The sequence below is a fragment of the Podarcis erhardii genome (genome assembly GCF_964252035.2).
Source record: "Podarcis erhardii genome assembly, chromosome: 2".
NCBI lineage: Eukaryota > Metazoa > Chordata > Lepidosauria > Squamata > Lacertidae > Podarcis > Podarcis erhardii.
Window position 1 is genome coordinate 64,400,687 of NC_138498.1, and position 13,144 is coordinate 64,413,830.

General features: G+C 47.1%; 2 protein-coding genes across 3 annotated transcripts in view; one reads left to right on the top strand and one right to left on the bottom strand.

The window, feature by feature from the left end:
• The first annotated feature begins 498 nt into the window (after positions 1–498).
• LOC309336103 (platelet-derived growth factor receptor-like protein) lies at positions 499–5,612 on the top strand. The gene is made up of 6 exons (XM_081851563.1): positions 499–689; positions 2,360–2,696; positions 2,840–2,991; positions 3,486–3,779; positions 4,666–4,805; positions 5,234–5,612. Exons 1-6 carry the CDS (start codon positions 635–637, stop codon positions 5,453–5,455), a joined length of 1,200 nt encoding a protein of 399 aa, XP_081707689.1. The 5' UTR covers positions 499–634; the 3' UTR covers positions 5,456–5,612.
• Positions 5,613–7,171: 1,559 nt separating this feature from the next.
• Positions 7,172–13,144, bottom strand: part of CCDC69 (coiled-coil domain containing 69) — a 35,005-nt gene continuing 29,032 nt past the window's right edge. For both annotated transcript variants that reach the window (XM_081848610.1, XM_081848609.1), the window contains exons 8-9: positions 12,969–13,066; positions 7,172–11,860 (exon numbers count right to left, since the gene is read on the bottom strand). In XM_081848610.1, coding sequence (XP_081704736.1) covers positions 11,695–11,860; positions 12,969–13,066 — 264 coding nt within the window. In that variant the 3' untranslated portion in view covers positions 7,172–11,694. The remainder of the gene's footprint in view (positions 11,861–12,968; positions 13,067–13,144) is intronic.

The following is a 13,144-nucleotide window of genomic DNA, read 5'->3' on the forward strand; positions in this document are numbered from 1 at the left end:
AAAATATACAAAAATGTGTCTCACTATGAGAAATTCAAACTGAAACTCTGAGAAATTTCTATAAGGACTTTTAAAAATAAACAAATCTCATAATGATGTGGAAATGTGGATAAGTGAGTATTAGAGAAATGAAGAACTGAGAAAACAGAAATGAAGAGACTCTTCCATCTCTAATGGAGAGAGGCACTGGTCCTCGCCTGAGCTACTTTCATTAAACCTAAGAAACATCAACTACTTTCTCTGCCCGCCCCCCGCTGCTTTCTGTGGAATGCATCTGAAAAGGGATCAGCCATAATATTTTGTAATTGGAAATTGTGGGTTTTAAGCCTGGAGCGCGTCTGACAGAGTGCTGCACTGAATAGGCCTATTCACCTCCCCTGTAGGATCCTGACCCCTTGCGGCATTCATGTGTGAAAGGGGTTTTGTTGAAAGGCGCAAGCCATGAGTTTGCTTTGCTTTGAAATCTCCTTCCTACCCCATACTACCCACCCCCTTGCCTTCCCCGCCCACCAAGGAGAACACTTTGGTGTGAGATTTCTTCTGAGCTGTGGAAGTTGCAGCAGCACGTAGCAACTTCGCCACTTGTAAACGGGCTGTGCAGAGACATATTTTCTTGTCTCTGGTTCGTCCCAGGATGAATTTCAAAGTGCTGGCTGTTTTGAGCTGTTTCACCCTCCTCTTTGTTTGGGGTAAGTCATGTTTTCCTTTGTCCTTTGTCCCTCTGTGTTCCTACGATTCCCCTCCCTTCTCTAGCAGAAAAATAAAAGTTAAAATGCTCAGGGCATTTCTCCATTTCCCGCACAAGGAATTTCTTGTGGGGAGCATGAACACCCACAGCCTCTCATTGCTGCCGTACACCAGGAGCCAATCTGGGGTAGAGATCAGCTCCTGAGCTTTGACCTGGTCTTGGACTAGATTGCAAGTGCAGATTTCCTACATGTCCAAACAACTGGGAACACTGCTATAAATATGGGAAGGGTAGAGGCGTACCTAGGCTCCTTTGCACCCTTGGCAAGGAGCTGTATTGGCACCCTCCTACAGAAAATACCCACTCTACCATAATAATCACATTAGAAATTACTACATTTTACAGGACCCAAATACTTGAAGCTTCCAGAGTTAGGGCAATTTGAGGAGGAAGGGCAAAACAACCCCAAATACCTTTGTGTTGTGGTGCAAGAATGATAGGAAGCTTCTCCCACTTTTAATCCTATCATTGCAGCATCACTGTGTTGTCACACAGTGACACTCCATAGTTTGGTAGGTCCTTTTGGGGTATCTGCCCTTGCCCCGAACCAACCTCTAGGTACACCTCTGGTGAAGGGGCAGACAAGAGAACAAAGCTACTCAGCAAACTTGCAGAATCAACATTCGCCGGAAGATTTGCTGAACATGATATATCAGGACCTTTTGAGAATGTCATGGTTTGGGTGGACTATGCTTGCAGATACATGCATTTTGCAAAGAGCCCAAAATTTTAATTGAGTTTTTTTAGAGCGGGAGAAATTCATTCTGCAGGCAAAGATAGGAAGCCTCCTTTAAGGCAAGATGTTCTGTGAACCCCTAGGCTGCCAGCTGGTTCCAGTGCTTGTGGGTCTCATTTGAGCTCAAGTCCAGAGAAGCAATAGCAGATGGTGTGGTGGGACCAAGGTACTTACCTGACCTCCTGTCAGGTGAGTCGCTGGCTGCTGCTTGCCAGGAGGGGTAAGGTGGCAGCAAGGTCTGTGGGGTGCAAATGTACCAGTGGAGCCAACTGGGGGCTCTTGCCCATGCATGTGCACCATGCCACCGCCAACCAGGTGCTCTCCAGCTGTTTTGGACTACAACTCCCATCAGTCCCAGCCAGCACAGCAGCACTGACAAGGGCTGATGGGAGTTGTAGTCCAAAGCAGTTGGAAGGCATGCACTTGGGAGAAGCTTAATATCTGTTAGTGTATTGTGTACAGTGGTACCTCGGAAGTCGAATGGAATCTGTTTGACTTCCAAAACATTCAGAAACCAAGGCACGGCCTCTGATTGGCTGCAGGAAGCTCTTGCAGTCAATCGGAAGCTGTGAGAGTCACATTGGACATTTGGGTTCCAAAGAACGTTCGCAAACCGGAACACTCCGTTTGCGGTGTGTTTGCGGTGTTTGGGAGCCTAAACATTTGACTCACAAGGCATTTGACTTCCAAGGTAACTCTTTGTATTCAATTGGCAATAGTCCTGATAGGTGTGGCAAGATGACGTTCATAAATAGAAAGTTTAAAAAAATAGGATTGGTGCAAGAGACTGGTGACACCAGCCCTATATCATGTATATATGAAGTGAAGGTCAAGGCCACTACTGCGATGTTTCATATAAATGTTTATCTTCGTAGCTGAATGCCAAAAAGAAAAGCCTTCCAAAGCTTCGGAGAAGGCAGCCACGAAGGAGCCGAAAGCCAGTGGCTCCAAATTTCCCAAAGTGCCAAGCAAAAAACTTAAACAGGGGACTCCAAAGTTTCTAAAGAAAAGCCAAGTTAAAGCCACGACTGTTCCCAGGGAAGGCAAGCCGACCATTCTGACCAGGGCAGTGGCAAAGGGGCAGTTCCAGAAGGTGTCCAACACGCTGGTGCTAAGAGCAGGCGAAGCCCTCGACTTGCGCTGCAAAGGAAAGACGGTCAAATGGAGATACCCTCCCTACTTGGAGGATGACGACGTGGAGAGGCGACTGCGGTGAGCATATTGACGGCAACTGTTTGTGTTGGATAGATGTGACGTGGTCTTGCGTTCAGTGGTGAATGTGCTTATGGATGGAACGTCCCAGGTCTGGAGGGGAAAGCTCTTCCTTGCCTCATCTTTGCCCTTCTCTCTTTCAGAATCAAACACTTTGAGAGGCACAGTCAGCTGACCGTTGCCAATTCCACCGCGGCAGACACGGGCGAGTACAGCTGCTGGTCCTTCCAGTGCCGTGACAGCGAGTGTCGTGATGGAGAGGACAAGATGGGCAAAACATTCATCTTCTTCACAGGCCAGGCTTTTTTCTTGGTTTAAGGCGGTGGGGGGTGGACCTCTTCCTCCCTGCTTCTGGCCTCCCCTTTCCTAGTCATTATTTTCTAATATACTCCCTACACACTTATGAGGGTCACTTGACAATACTGGGCAGGGCCAGAAGAAAACTGGGTGGAGCTGCAAATGTGAATATTGTGTCTGTGCAGTTGGCTACTTTTAAACACACTTACAGCACCACCAGCCATCCTCGGTCCATGCATATTCCATCAGGAGGGTGAGAGGAGGGCTGGTAAATGAAATGGCTGTGGAGGGGGGTGGGTATGGCCTGGAGATTAGTCCAAAGGTGCCATTTCAAAAGCTGGGAACCCTTTTCACTGAGAGGCAGCATCTTTTTTGACAAATGATCGCATGTGGATTTTATAGAGAGGCTATAGATGACAATAATGTATGGCCCTGCCCAGGAGAAAATGCTGTCTCTGCACATCCAAACGCCCCTTTCTGTTTTCCCCTCAGACCCTCAGGAGCTATTTGTGCCCACAGAAGATTACTATGAAGTGATTCAGCTGCGTACAAACCACCCCACCCTCCTGCCGTGCCAGGTGACAAATCCAGCAGCCAAAGTGACGCTGCACCGGGAGTTCCCCCCTGAGAAAGTGCTTGTGGATGGACTAGGCATCTCGTATGATGTGAAGAGGGGCTTCATCATCCACCGCCCACAACCTTCCCATGCTGGCTCCCTCTTCTGCATGGCCAATGTGGATGGAGTGAGGCAGATCTCCACAAAATACATGCTGATTTATGTGAACTGTAAGTTGCCTTAACAATTAATCATCTATCTCTCTATCTCCCAAGTGTGTGTATGTGTATAAGAGAGAGAGGGAGAAAGAAAAGTCCACCAATCTGCTTGCCTTTTTCATTTTAATGTTTTTTAAAACTCAGCTTGTCAAATTCAGATTAATTCAGCCCAAACTGTCCCAAAAGGGTATGTGGCTGCTTTAGAGATAAAAGAAGTTCATCTCATCATCAAACAGTTCCATTCTTTTGCAAAAGGGAATGTGACTATGAGAATGCAGGTGTGTTCATTCTATCCAAGGGATGTGCTTATGATCAGGGAGATTCAGTCATGCCGATCAAGGAAAAGGAGTCTTGGTTTGCTGACCACAGGTTGCAAAGGAATGCTCAAAACTGTTTCTAACCTAATTTAAAATGATTTATATACAACTCCCAGGCAATCAGGACCCAGGCAGAATCTGGGAAAGCCTGTGGGAGGTATTGTCACTTTTCATAATGTCCACTGAATGAGGCCTTTTTCTCCAGGCAAGAAGTGATTCTGATTCGGCAGGGAGTTGGCGGCACCTATCGAAGTTTAGAGTCATTATTCTAGGTGACACCTTGATGCAAATCTTTGCCCATTGCTGGACTTGCACAAAGGCTACCAGTCAGATTCAGAAGGCTTCACAGGCAAGGCCTTGTCGCAGAGCATCACTAAGGCCAGAGAGAGTGTGGGAGAGGCCTCAGACTCAGGATCCACTGCCCCATTTCCATTCAGCCTGTGCTCCAAGTGGGAGAACTGTAGAATTTCGCCATGCCATGCCTATCTAACAACTCCACAAGGAGCAATGGGGGAGTGGCAGGAACTGATGCCTATATGCTGGTTTCTTTTGGTGTGTGTGTTTTATTTCCAACTCTGCAGATCCTTCTTCAGTTCCCAAGCCAGCTATCAGAGCTTCAGTGGCCTCCTTCCATGTTGGAGACAATTTCAATGTCACCTGCACTGTCTTTGGGGAACCAGAAATTGCTGTTGATTTCACGTGGGAATATCCAGGACAGCAAGTAGGTAACAGGTTGCTGATGGGGTGAGTGGGTGTGGGATAAGAAAAGTGGCTTGTACTGTAACAGTATGGGTCTTTTAAGCCCGTCTCCTTTCCTGCTGATCTGTGGAATTTCCCCCTTAGAAAGTGAACAAAGGCTAGCCCAACCCACAAACCTAGCCAATGAGGGTGTACAAAGCCAAGCTGAATAATGATTGGCCTGACCTCCTCAAATGAGTAGGCCAGAATGAAAACATAAATTGTTCCTCTGCAGATAAACACCAGGCAACCTTGTCATGCGGTTTGCTTGCACCTGAATAATTTCCAAGTTACAGGAGTGGGTGCCGCTAGAATTCCACACACTGGGAAAAGCCACTGCTAAACTCTCTTGTGCACTGACTGCCATGTGCTCTGCCATGTTTCTCAAATAATGCCCTTCCTCACTTTCAGATTGGCAGACCACCCTATGTTCGCGAACGCACAGATTTGGTGCGGCGTGGTGGGCAGGTGCAGCAGGAATCTGAGAGCATCCTTTACGTTGATGAAGCACGTGCTGTGGATGATGGTTTGTACACCTGCACTGCTGAAAATCTGCAAGGAGGCACTGCAGTGTCCACCCGCATTCGCTTGGTTCCAGCCTCACCAGCCCCAAAGAAGGCAAAGTCTGGGTAACTGCCTCTGGTCCTGCACTGCTGAAAGTCCAGGTCCTACTGGAAATCCAAAGACTAGAGGCGGCCATCAAAAACCGAGGGATAAACAGTTGCCTTCTTTTATTTTGTCCTTTACCCTTTCATGTTTGACTCATTAAAGTAGCACAAATCTTTTTGAAGCAGAGGCAGAGTACCTTTTTGCTCGCAGGGATATTGTGAAAGACAGGAAAACGCTCAAAGATATTCATGACTATTGCCAGAAAAATGTTATCTTGGGAATTCTGGCTCTGTGTGAACATCTTCATTCACAGGGTCAAACAAGATTATTGAGATCTATGATCAGATCTCACCTCTCTTTAAATGTTATATATATCAGCCTGGAGAGACTCCAGACGGGATTGGGACCATTTGTCTGGTTACGGACGGTTAACCCTGCAATTTTCCCAATTTTCCCTGCCAGCAGCTGTATGCCCTATTACAGCATATATGCGTGTACATGCAACAGTAGTTTCGAAGGCAGATACGCATGAGCAGAATTTCAGTAAGTAGGCGATTTATTTTTTAAAATTCCCCAGCACTACAGTCCAAATCTGTATTACCCACATCCATATCTACCCCGTAGGTCCTATTGGACAAAATGTAGAGCTGGGAGTTCTTGCCGTCTCATCTGCTCTGGCCCTTGTGGAGATGGTAAAACCTTTATCAGGTAGCAATATGCATCACTGAATGCTTCTTAAAAAAAAAAAAAAGGAAAGGAAAAAAGGCCTTCACAAAGAAAACTTAAGAGAGAAAATTAGAGGTAGAACAACCAGAGATTTTCCGGAAGGCACTGAAGGCATTTTGGCAACATCAGTTTATTTTATTTTATTTTTGTGACTTTACCCAGTTATTTATGATGTCCATTTTCATCTGTACTTCTTAACTGGTTCTAAGTAACAAGTTCCAGGGTGCCTGATTTTCCTCTCTAGGTCTAAGTAGCCAATTTTAGGTGCAGGCCCAGTGATTTTCCACTGAACTGAAATGCTCTTCACTATAAAGTTTTTTACTAGAGGCTGCAGAGTCTTCAGAAGCATCACCCATCAGGGAAGGGTGTTTAAATTCTTTGGCTTGGATCCAAGTGTTCCATGTGTGTAGCAGTGGGCTCCTATAAACCATCTCCCCAGACTAAATAGCCAGATGGAGAAGTCAGGGCTGTGTGTACACAGTTGTGCAGGTCCCAAGCATGTACTCAGATCAGTGGCGTAGCGTGGGTTGTCAGCACCCGGGGCAAGGCAAGTAATTTGCACCCCCTAACCCGTGGATTTTAGCACTCGAGTGCGAGTGCGCCCCCCCAGATGTTGCACCCGGTGCGGCTGGCCCCCCCTGCACCCCCCACGCTACGCCACTGACTCAGATGTCCTGCTTAATTCAGAAGGCCCCACCTTCTATTGCATATGTGCAGGACCATAGCCATAGGAAGCTTGCAGTTACATGTTGGGAGGCGACTGAGAGAACAGCTTTCAGTCTCCCCCTCCCAATTCTCATGACCTCCCCACCCCACTTTCTGCAAGAGCACACACACACACACACACACACACACAACATTGTTGCCAATGTCAGCATCACCCTACAGTCCCATAATCAGGAAAGAAGGATATGTACCAGGGGACCAAGAAATAAATCAAGAGGTTATGAGGATGGCAGTGAAGGAGGCCAAGCATTCCCCCCCCCCTCATAAAGAACAAGTATACTTCAGAAATGGGAGGGAAAGTACATTTCATTCATTTGTACGCTGCAAGAAATTACATTCATTTTGCAACACTGGAAAATTTCCACCAGCCGCCATTTTACAACTTTCTCATGCTATTGCAGCAGGCTGAATAATATAATAATAAAACCTGTTATCATTAAGTGAACAAAAACACAAAACACCCTTCCCTGTTTGCTAACATAGAAATGAGAGCGCCAACGCCTGGATCAGATCCCCAAACTCTCATCAAAATAAGCACCCTCCTTTCTTAATAACTGTAAACAGAGCTCCTGCCCTTTGTCTCCTTCGCTAAGGCGTACTTCACGTATTTCATTAGCCAGTGATTTCAAGGTGCACTTCTATGACGGAGGCCGCAATCCTCTACACACTTACCTGGGTGTAAGAATCAGTGAACTCAAGGGGGCTTACTTCTGAGTATACACTTTTAGGCTTACCCACTGGCTGCCTTGCAAAGTATTGAAAGCTGACATAAGTAATGGAGTGGGCCCTGTATTCTTCTGAAAAATAAGTGAGAGGTTTTATTCCTTTCATCCTTTATTGGCCTGCTTCCAGCTCTGATTCTGGACTGGGCGGTTGAAGGCTTACGGTAAGAAACACCTTGCCTGATGGTGGCCACTACAACGGGTGAGTCAAGAAAACCAGCTCAATAGATTGAAAGAGCCACCTGGTTAATGCTACTCTATGCTATTTGTATCACCTCCTAAAGGTGCCTGGCAGGGTTTGGATCTGGTGTCAACTTTGGCTCCCTTCACTGGGACTGCAGAGCCATTGGGGAGTTTCTCTCCTGAGAACTGTTGGCTCAGAAGCCTTCCTCTTCTGTGCTATGTGCTGCTTCACTTCCAGGAAGAGTTGGCAGAGGTGCCTCTGCAGGCTGTCTCAGGCCTTCGAGTGCTCTGGGCATTATGCCTCTGAATACCAGTTGTTGGAAATCACAGGTGGGCAGAGTGGGGTTGTGTTCATGTCCAGCTTGAGACTTCTCACAGGCATCTGGCTGACCACATGAGGACAGGATGGAGGACTAGATGGGCCATTGGCTCTACATTCTTTCAGCTGGCTAGAGGCAACCCTCCAAAAAGTGTTGTTATTGCCCTTTTCCCCCTCACAAGTCCTCTGAGACATACAGTACAGACCCAGCACTATGGTCACCAGGGCCGTCTTTAGCAGATGTGGCGCTGGGGTGCAAATATCCGCCCAGTGCTCCCAAATTACCACGGATGGTGTTGGGGTGGCCACCGTAGCTGCACACTGCCAGCCATGGGAGGCCGGAGCAACTCTCCCCCATGCCGCTGTGGGAGAGCGATCCCCGCAGAGGCTTGGGAGGGAAGCTGCGCGCCTGCTAGCCTTATGGTTGGCGGGGCGCAGCTGGCGGGTGTGCAGGGAAAGGGAAGGCTGCCGGCAAAGCTGCACAGCTCCCCCACTTGCTAGGGTGCCCTAGAGAGGCTGGCGCCCTGGCGTGACACACCACTAAGCTCTATGGGAAAGGCGGCTCTGATAGTCACATCTACATCCTATGTTCAACCCATTCTTACACAAGTTTTTGTGAAGAATCCTGGGAACTGTAGTTTGTTAAGGGTGCTGCTGGTTACCATAGGTCTGTGTGGCCAGCACCTTTAACAAACTACAGTTCCCAGGATCCTTTGGCGAAAACCATGGCTGTCGTCCAAGAGTGCTTTAAATGTATGGTGTGGATAGATCTCAACTTTTGGACATCTTTGGGAAAGGGTACATTGGTGAGGCTCCGTGGTCCCAATAGCGTACAACAGCAAAACAAGAAGAATATTTACCTTTTCCCAACCCCTGCTGCCACTACAAGCGACACATAACATGCTCAGCAGTGCTTACTCTCTGAAGAAGTGAGTTGTTCAGGGAGAGGGTGAGCAACCTCCTTGTATTCGCAGGGCTATATGAAGTTTCGTCTGAGGAAGAGCATAGCTCAGTGGTTGAAAACATCTACTTTACATGCAGTAGATCCCAGGTTCAATCCTTAACATCTCCAGGTAGGTCTGGGAATGGTTCTACTTCGAGGGCTGCTGCCGGTCAGTGTAGACAATATTGAGCTAGATGGACCAATGGTCAGACTTATTATAACACAGCTTCCCAAATTCTTTATGCCAAGTCGGATTACTGGTCCATCTAGTACATATTGCCTATTCTGACTGGCAGCAGCTCTCAGGTAAGGATCTTTTCCATTCTGACTACCTTTACCTGGAAACTGGGATTGAATCTGGGACCTTCTGCATGCTTGTGCTTTTCGACTGACACAATAGCCCTACCCCCATGTCTTAGAATCCCTTTAGCAGCACTAAGGCCAGATCAGAAAAGTGCTGGCTTAACTACAGTACCAGAAACTCGGTCACTTCGATTATTTCCACCCCCTCTGCCAATTCCCTAAAATCCACACAGAATTTGCTTCATAACTTACATAATAAATGCAAAAGAGAGAGAAAATCACTTTAAAAAAATAATAAAGCGGGTGAGAGGTTTTCACCAGCACACACATATGAGATATTTACTGTGATCACTAGTTAACAGTTTCTCACTCCCACTTATCATCACTCTGTCTTACACTAGTGACAGATTTTCCAACTGATACCATACCGAAATTTTGTGGAAAGCCTCAATTAGATACAGCGTTATTACAAGCTTGTTGTGTTTCTCCAAGATAAAACCATTTCACCGCTGCAGACAGAGCTGCATTATATGTGAGGAACAACAAATAAAGGTTTGCCAAGACTGAGGGTTGGGTGGGATCCACTTGTTGGTTGCCTGAATGATGATTTCAGGAACTGAACACGTTAGCAAACAAACGTCACTGTCGCCAAGCCATGCTGCAGAAGCAGAACCCACGCCTTTGAGTTAGGCCTCCACAGCTTGCAACCCACTGGCTGTGACGCAGCCCACCGGATGTGAACAGTCTCCTAGTTTTGTCATCTATCGGGTACTTCAAAAATGGGTGTGCGCATGTGTCTGTGGGAAACACCTGGCTGACCACCAGACACAGCCGGTGGGGCTGCGTTCGGCTGGGTGGCCCACACGTTGCGGAGATCTGTGTGATGTTCTCTCAAGGCACCGGTTTTTCCTGAGCATCACTACTGCGATGAGCCACTGTTTTTGCACTACATGCTACATTTACATACACAGTACAAACCACCGTTTCCACGCAGGGAAGTATAAAATGCTTCTTGATTAGAATCAAGACATTTTACATGCCCTTTGTCTCAATTCAAATCATCTTTTCTTTTTTAAAAAACAAAAACCCATAAAACAACCATTACGTGCACCTGCTATCTATTTAGCCTCTAGTTTCTCCAGCCTCGAGCAACTTCCGTTTCTCTGCAACTACTAGCACTGCTTCATCACAACCAGTGGAGGGCACCATCTTCCTTTTCAGCTTCTCAAGAAGCTATATTGCTTTTTTAAAAAAGAAAAAAAGAATCCCTTGGTTTCCAAAGGCTTGCAATTTTAAGGCCGTTTCCAATCTGTTGCTTTCTAAACTGACAACTCATAAAAGCAGGCAAAAATACCTTCTATTGAAAAAATATTTTTTTTGAAAGGAACCGAGCCCAAGGAGGTGCCTGTTCAGTTCTCTCCCAAGCCGTGTCAGCAGCTGCTTATCTGATGCAGCAGTTTCAACACGGAAATGATGGCAGCCATGTGGGCAGGGATTGAACACATCATGGAGGAGGGTATGTAGAAAAGATTATGGTCATTGAGCAGAGAAAATGACACAGCAGAGTCATTTTCTGGAGAGAGAGAAAGTTCTCCCAGCAACGCAGGAGCTGATAAGTAGTTCCTCTGTGACTGGGTGAACATCTAGAATGCACCTCAACCACAGAAGTTTGTATCCATATTGTTGCCCGAGTTCTCCAAAGTTTTGCATTTAGGAATCAAAATGCATGCTTGTGGTCCGATCTGCCTCTTCCAGCTCAGACCAAAACAGTTGTGGGCATGCAAACTCTGGTTCCTCCAAAACCTGGCAGATGAAAGGACATTCAGATCTGGGCCTGTGCCTTCAAACTTTCATTGCCTCTCTTCTATCCTATGGCTTCTTCTCAGCTACAGCTTTTTCTACTGAAATCTTAAATTATGGGTCACTCGGATTCCCACCGTATCTCTGCCATTTCCTTCATGGCCGAATATATATGAGGTAGCAAGTCTTGCTACCTCCCTGAGGGAGCGGGGTGGGGCAAGACCCATAGTAAGTGCTTAGTGGCATACACAGAAACGTCTTGGCTAGCATTAAAGCTGACCTCTTTTGTGTGTGGGGGGGTGAGGAGTACCCCCCTTATTCCTAAGGCAGGCCAGTTCAATCTCTTCAAGTGTCACAAAACAATGAGGCCACCTATGGGAGAAAATCAAAGCACACAGAACCTCCGGAACCTTCCTTGCACCCGAGTGCCACTCAGCATGAGAGTTCTAGGTCTAGTCAACAATGGAGAGGCCTAGAAGAAAAGGAAGGAGCCACCTCGCCCCTCCCTGCCCCACCCCAGTCTTTCTGGCCTATCCGAATGCTACGTAGCGATGAGTGTTGCCTCCGTGGAGATAGGGAACGGGTGGGGAGAGTCGCCATTCAGCACTCGGTACAGCAGCTCTTCCTTCTCCCGGTGAGCTTGCGCTCGCAGCTGCGACTCCTTCTCCAGGGACTCGCGGAGAGTGAGGAGCTCGTCGGACAGTTGCCTGCAGGGCAGAAGCACAGAGTCAAATGACTTTGGAGTCCTAAAACTGGTGGAGAGGCTGGTGGGGCCAACTTGGACTTGTAGCAGGCAACTGCGTTTGCCCTAGTCTTCATCCCCAACTGTTTGCTGCTATGAAGACAGGAGGGAAGACTCCCTCTACTGAGATCAAAATGACAATCACAACACCACCAAGTGGGGCCTATGGGGAGGGAAAAGTCCATATTGGTGCCAAGCTTTGTGGAGGGACCAAGCTCCATTCAGGCCCCGGGGGGAGGTGAAGAGATATGCCTCCCCTTCCATAGAGCCCCTGCTTCCCATAGGCTGTCTTCACAATGGGAATCAGGCTCCCTTGCCCCTGTAAGTCAAAATGAACACATAGCAGGCAGCTACGCATCTTAAGAGAGTGGCCCTCAGTTTTCATCATGAGCACTTTCTCACCTCTGTCAAACGAAGTGGGAAGATGTAATACTGTGGGGAAATGTAATGGTATTGAAATTGGGTATGGGGAACATGAAATGCACACACTACAAATGTTCAGAAAAATGCTTTTATAAACCACCAAAGACTCCCTTAATAGAGCCCACCCTCCCTCCCTTCCTCCCTTCCTTCCTTCGTTTTCCTTCCTTCCTTCCTTCCTTCCTTCCTTTCTTTCTTTCTTTCTTTCTTTCTTTCTTTCTTTCTATAGCAACTTTTCCAATCACAATAGCACACTGACACAGGAAGTTGAGCAGGAAGCACATCAGAGAAGAGGTCTTCTCTAGCACACAGATTTGCTACTATGGTAGCTGGTTTGGCACTGCCACAACTATGCTGTCTGTGCTGATCCTATCATCATTGTTGTAATTATTATTTTGATTTATAGGGTTTCTTACCCACCCTTCTCTAGAAGGCCCAATGGTGGGTTACAACAATATAAAAACACAATTATTAGCGTCACTTAGAACAATGTACAGTCTCTGGTTGGCTGCATCTGATTATGCAGGACAAGCACACTGAATCTAGGTCCTGACCCATAGGCTTTCACTGGGCCCTCTTTAGGTGCACCGTCCCAAGGGCCCTTCACCAAGGTGAAGTGGGAAATAGATGCTTACTGCAGCTGAAGGTCTCACCTTGTCACTGCCATGTGGTTCTGCATCCGAACTTGGAGATCTTCATTCTCCTGTTGAAGGGTTTTAACTTTCTCCTCGAGCAACAAATTTCTCTCCATCTGTAAGCAGGCCAAGGGTGTGATCAAACACCAAATGCAATTGCAACACAGTTCACCCCAGCTGCAGGTATTCCACGC

Excerpts from the sequence above, each read along its gene's own strand:
- LOC309336103 (XM_081851563.1), top strand. The coding sequence starts at position 635 with ATGAATTTCAAAGTGCTGGCTGTTTTGAGCTGTTTCACCCTCCTCTTT. Across the intron at positions 2,697-2,839 it reads GACGTGGAGAGGCGACTGCG|AATCAAACACTTTGAGAGGC; the intron begins GTGAGCATATTG and ends TCTCTCTTTCAG. Across the intron at positions 2,992-3,485 it reads AACATTCATCTTCTTCACAG|ACCCTCAGGAGCTATTTGTG; the intron begins GCCAGGCTTTTT and ends TTTTCCCCTCAG.